The sequence below is a fragment of the Physeter macrocephalus genome, chromosome 16 (genome assembly GCF_002837175.3).
Source record: "Physeter macrocephalus isolate SW-GA chromosome 16, ASM283717v5, whole genome shotgun sequence".
NCBI classification, from domain to species: domain Eukaryota; kingdom Metazoa; phylum Chordata; class Mammalia; order Artiodactyla; family Physeteridae; genus Physeter; species Physeter macrocephalus.
Window position 1 is genome coordinate 9,652,356 of NC_041229.1, and position 5,176 is coordinate 9,657,531.

The following is a 5,176-nucleotide window of genomic DNA, read 5'->3' on the forward strand; positions in this document are numbered from 1 at the left end:
ACTTTGCTTGTGTCTTACCAACATGTAGCTGACAGTCAAAATTTTGCAATATAGATATAATATATAAGGATATCTAAGAGCTACAAGCAAATCCCTGAAACCCATAAAGTTGTTCAAATGTGAAAACAGAGAAAAGTTTGTTTTGTTGTTTTTTTTTTTTTTTGCGGTACGCGGGCCTCTCACTGTCGTGGCCTCTCCCGTTGCGGAGCACAGGCTCCGGACGCGCAGGCTCAGCGGCCATGGCTCACGGGCCCAGCCGCTCCGCGGCACGTGGGATCTTCCCGGACCGGGGCACGAACCCGTGTCCCCTGCATCGGCAGGCGGGCTCTCAACCACTGCGCCACCAGGGAAGCCCCTGAGAGAAAAGTTTTAACACGGAAGAATTTGCTATGGTGAGCCCAAACAATATAATATAGAAAACAGTCTAGAAAAAAGGCATGGGTGTTAAATAAATTTTGACTTCCTCATGCTCAGAAAATTCCAGAGTACTGTAAAGGTCCTTAATGTGACTGGCACAGCCCTTCATAAGTAGTGCCAGTCCTGGCCAAGCCAGATTTCTTACATGTCTGAAGGTCTGAAAACAAAAAATGTGAGCTGTAAATCAACAACACTCGCCGAAAATGGGTTCTGACTCACTTCCTCTCTTTGCCAGGAAAGGCTTTTTTGTTTCTTTCACTGTTTTTGCAAACAGGGCATACCAGGTAAAAAAATATTCTGTAGGAACGTCATTTTAGAAAACCCATCACATGACTGCGAAGTATAGCCAGTGAAGCTCTTCTCTTTGACTGTGGTTAGTTTTGTTTTGTTCCGTTTTTTGATACCTTTTATCCCAAAGGAAAAGAGCCGGTGGTGTCCTGTTACTTACTTTTATCCATGACATTCAGCACCTCATCCATAAATGAGGGCCCAAGATCGAGCTGCATGGAGAGGAGGGAACCCGTGAGATCAGAGAGGGACTCCTCTGATTTAGTCTTTTCCTTGACGAGCTCGCACGGGGCGGAATGGTCAAACTTGTCCTCGGCCGCCCAGTCGGGTACTGTTCGGAGAGGCTGCCCCTGCCCTGGCTGGACTGCGATGCGGACCCGCTGGACCCCCACAAGACGTCCCCCTGGTGGACTGTCCCGTTCTCCAACAGACTGCGTTCCTCCGGAGCCTTTTCCTCCATGACCGGCTCACAGCTAAGCCGGGGCAGCCTTCCCGGCCCTAAGGACTCCTGTTTGGAACTGAATGTCACCGGTGACAACAAGGGCAACATGAGTGCTTGGGACCCTCCGATGGTTGGGAGGGAGGTGGCGTTTTTGAGCACCGGGGAGGGCATTTTTGTTCTCTTTGCCAGGAAAGGCTTTTTTGTTTCTTTCACTGTTTTTGCAAACAGGGCATACCAGGTAAAAAAATATTCTGTAGGAACGTCATTTTAGAAAACCCATCACATGACTGCGAAGTATAGCCAGTGAAGCTCTTCTCTTTGACTGTGGTTAGTTTTGTTTTGTTCCGTTTTTTGATACCTTTTATCCCAAAGGAAAAGAGCCGGTGGTGTCCTGTTACTTACTTTTATCCATGACATTCAGCACCTCATCCATAAATGAGGGCCCAAGATCGAGCTGCATGGAGAGGAGGGAACCCGTGAGATCAGAGAGGGACTCCTCTGATTTAGTCTTTTCCTTGACGAGCTCGCACGGGGCGGAATGGTCAAACTTGTCCTCGGCCGCCCAGTCGGGTACTGTTCGGAGAGGCTGCCCCTGCCCTGGCTGGACTGCGATGCGGACCCGCTGGACCCCCACAAGACGTCCCCCTGGTGGACTGTCCCGTTCTCCAACAGACTGCGTTCCTCCGGAGCCTTTTCCTCCATGACCGGCTCACAGCTAAGCCGGGGCAGCCTTCCCGGCCCTAAGGACTCCTGTTTGGAACTGAATGTCACCGGTGACAACAAGGGCAACATGAGTGCTTGGGACCCTCCGATGGTTGGGAGGGAGGTGGCGTTTTTGAGCACCGGGGAGGGCATTTTTGTGAACGTGGAGTCGGAGGTACTGTTGGCCTGGAAGAACTCGTTATGCCCAGGGAACTGGCCCGTGCGTGCTTTCTCCTGGTTTCCAGGTAGAAGCTCATTTCCTTGAAGAAAGGAAATGTCTCCAAAGATGTCGTGCTGGCCCTCTTTGCCGATGTGAATGGTGTGGCGGAGGTCTCCAAGGGGAGGGCTGATCATATCTGGAGACAAGATGTCCCTCCGTTTAAATTTCTTTCCTTTCTTGTTATTGGCAGCTTTCAGGTAAATTGGGGTCTTAGATGGCATTTTGGAGTTTGAGGATGTCGATTTTGCAAAAGGGAAAAAGGGCCACTTTCTTCACAGATGTAATAGGTTTCCCAATATCCTTTTTGATAGGAGTGGTCACATCATTTTTCTCAAGTAGCTTCAGAAGTGGCTCTGAAACGAGATGGAGGTCTAAGAGGCCTTCCTGGACTTACAGCCAATCAGGGGTTTCTGGAGAGCCGGTTACATCCGCCAGTGCCTTCCACAGCATGGAGAAACCAGCGGCGCCAAGGATCACAGCCGCTGACCCCGGGGCCGGGCGCCCGGCTCCGACAGTCCCCGAAGGCGCACGCAGTCCCTGCCCGCCAAGCGCAGATCCAGCTGGGGCAGCCGGCGCAGCGCCAGCTCACAGCATTATGCGCTCCGAGACGGCGTGAAGGTGCCCAAGGCCGGGGTCTCCGGACTCTTTTTCAGATTTTTTTCCATTATAGGTTGTTACAAGATATTGAGTATAGTTCCCTGTGCTATACAGTAGGTCCTTGCTGTTTATCTATTTTATATATAATAGTGTGTATATGTTAATGCCAAACTCCTAATTTGGATTCAATTTTTTTTTGAATTTTATTTTATATATTTTTTATACAGCAGGTTCTTATTAGTTATCTATTTTATACATATGACTGTATACCTGTCAATCCCAATCTCCCAATTCAGCCCACCACCACCACCACCACCCCCTCCGCCGCTTTGCCCCCTTGGTGTCCATACATTTGTTCTCTACGTCTGTGTCTCTATTTCTGCCCTGCAAACCGGTTCATCTGTACCATTTTTCTAGATTCCACATATATGCGTTAATATACAGTATTTGCTTTTAGAGAGATTCAATTTTTAAAACAACAAAAATTAATTGGTCACCTTCAGTGGTCCCTTCAGTAGTTCAGGAAATTAATTCATTATCTTGAAAACTAGCAAATAAATGAAACAGTCAACATTTATTGTTTTTTTTTTCCCCTATATCAACTACAACACTAGATAATCAAATCGTTGCCAAGGGGAAGCACCTCCTTTTTAAAGTATTCCAACAAATACATAAAAAATAAATGATGGGACATCACCATTTTGCAACATCTGATGAACTGATGAATCTAGACAATGAGCGTCAATGATTACTAAGGTCAATAAAAGAGAGACAGATGTTATGTGCTTCCCACCCATGAACTTGCTGAAAAGATCTACTCAGATCAAACCTAATCAGGTCAAACTTCTGGGTCCAGCAAGAAATTTGCAGGCAAAAAAGTGGACAGAGAACTTGTTGCACTGCATTGTGAGTGTGCAGGCAGCACAATCCAGACTGCGAGAAACTCCACAGGCCACGTGCCCCGAGTTCCTCTCAAAATAAAGTGTAAGGAAAAGAAACTGATGAAAAGTGAACCTGGAGACGAACAGGGACTCGGGAGACATGTCGACTTTTTAAAATGGAAAACACTACACTAGCATGTCGAGAGAGTTGTGCTCAAACGATAAAACTAAAAGGAAACACCAGAAAATTATGACAACAGGAGTCAGCAGGGCGATTACTTTCAGGGCGGGGAGAGTCTATGGTTGGATCAGAACTGAGGTGGCTGATAGAGTTCTATTGCTGGGCTGTCCTCCCCTGCATTTGTATTTTAATTCATAATAAGGCAATTTTTTTTAATGAGAGAGTAGAAAAATCACCTTTACTTCCTGACAGAGCTAGAAGGCTGGGTTCTGGAATTCTAAATCTGGAAATTGACAGGTGTTGCGATGACGAGGTTGGTTGTGGGACTGCTAAGCGGCAGAAGGTGGGGGGCAGGCCAAGGATGTTCTGGCTGCAGAGCTGCAGAGACTTGGCCTTGACTCCTGACTGCCACTTCCTGGCTGGGACACCAGAAAACTCAGCTAACCTCTCTCATCTCACTTTCCTCATCTACTAAGTAGAGATAATAGTTCTTGCCTTGTCATTGTGACAATCAAATAAGATAACTCATCAGAGTTCATAGTGCAGAATCTGGCACACAGTAAGTACTCAATACGATCATCCTATTATTATTACTAGTACTACTACTACTATTGTTATTATCTATCTGATTATCAGGATGCCCCTAATGTGGACAAAAGTAAACCAGAAGGTGGATTTCTCCTTCAAAAAGGGAATATGAGAACATGGCCCCTTTGGGACACTAGTGACCGGGGTGGTTGTAGAAGGTGCAGCTTCGCAAGCCTTCCACTGGCTCTCCCCAGTGTGACATGTCCCCAGTGGACATGCTTCCTACTTGATCCACTCATCCTCCTCCCCATTAAGCGCTCAACCAGGCTTCCACTCGAAGCCGCGCCCATCAGAAGCCACGCCCGTCAGAAACCACGCCCATCAGAAGCCACGCTCATCAGTCTGATGGCTTTTCCTGTTCTTGGTTCTCCTGCTCTCCGGGGGGTGCAGAAACCTCAGGGCACCACTCACCGCATCCATTGGTCACTGGAGCCACTTTGTGTGAGGAAGCCTCCGGAACAAGCAAAAACCGTGAGAGGCGGGAGAGCCTGGTGGCTAAAGGCATGAGCTCTGCACAGGGCTGATGACCCAAACCCATCCCCAGGTGACCTTAAGGATGAAGTTCTGAGTGGACACACACAGCCTTTGGAATCTGGGGAGCACCAGACCCCTGTCAGGAATTGCTGTGATGCCTCTGGCATCAGAATGGCCAGATGTCTTCTGCTCTCCTTACTTTAACTTCTTGCGCAGGGAAAGTAATACACTCCTGTGCCATTTGGGGCTAAGCTTAGTCAGTCTTCCTTCAAGTTATTATTCAGACAATTTCCTCTTATCTGTGAGACCATGGGCAAGTTATTTAACCTCACTGTGCCCTCATTTCTTCATCTATAAAATCTACATAAGAGAATCTGCTTCATACG

The 5,176-nt window shown here is 47.6% G+C and overlaps 1 protein-coding gene and 1 pseudogene across 1 annotated transcript; both read right to left on the reverse strand.

The window, feature by feature from the left end:
• Positions 1–796: 796 nt before the first annotated feature.
• LOC102982129 (cdc42 effector protein 3-like) lies at positions 797–1,427 on the reverse strand (annotated as a pseudogene).
• A 53-nt stretch (positions 1,428–1,480) lies between these two features.
• On the reverse strand, positions 1,481–2,552 carry LOC112066908 (cdc42 effector protein 3-like). Its single transcript, XM_024131330.3, is given in 2 exon segments — positions 1,481–1,714; positions 1,717–2,552. Coding segments are annotated over 2 exon segments (747 nt in total). The 5' UTR covers positions 2,291–2,552; the 3' UTR covers positions 1,481–1,541.
• Positions 2,553–5,176: the final 2,624 nt, after the last annotated feature.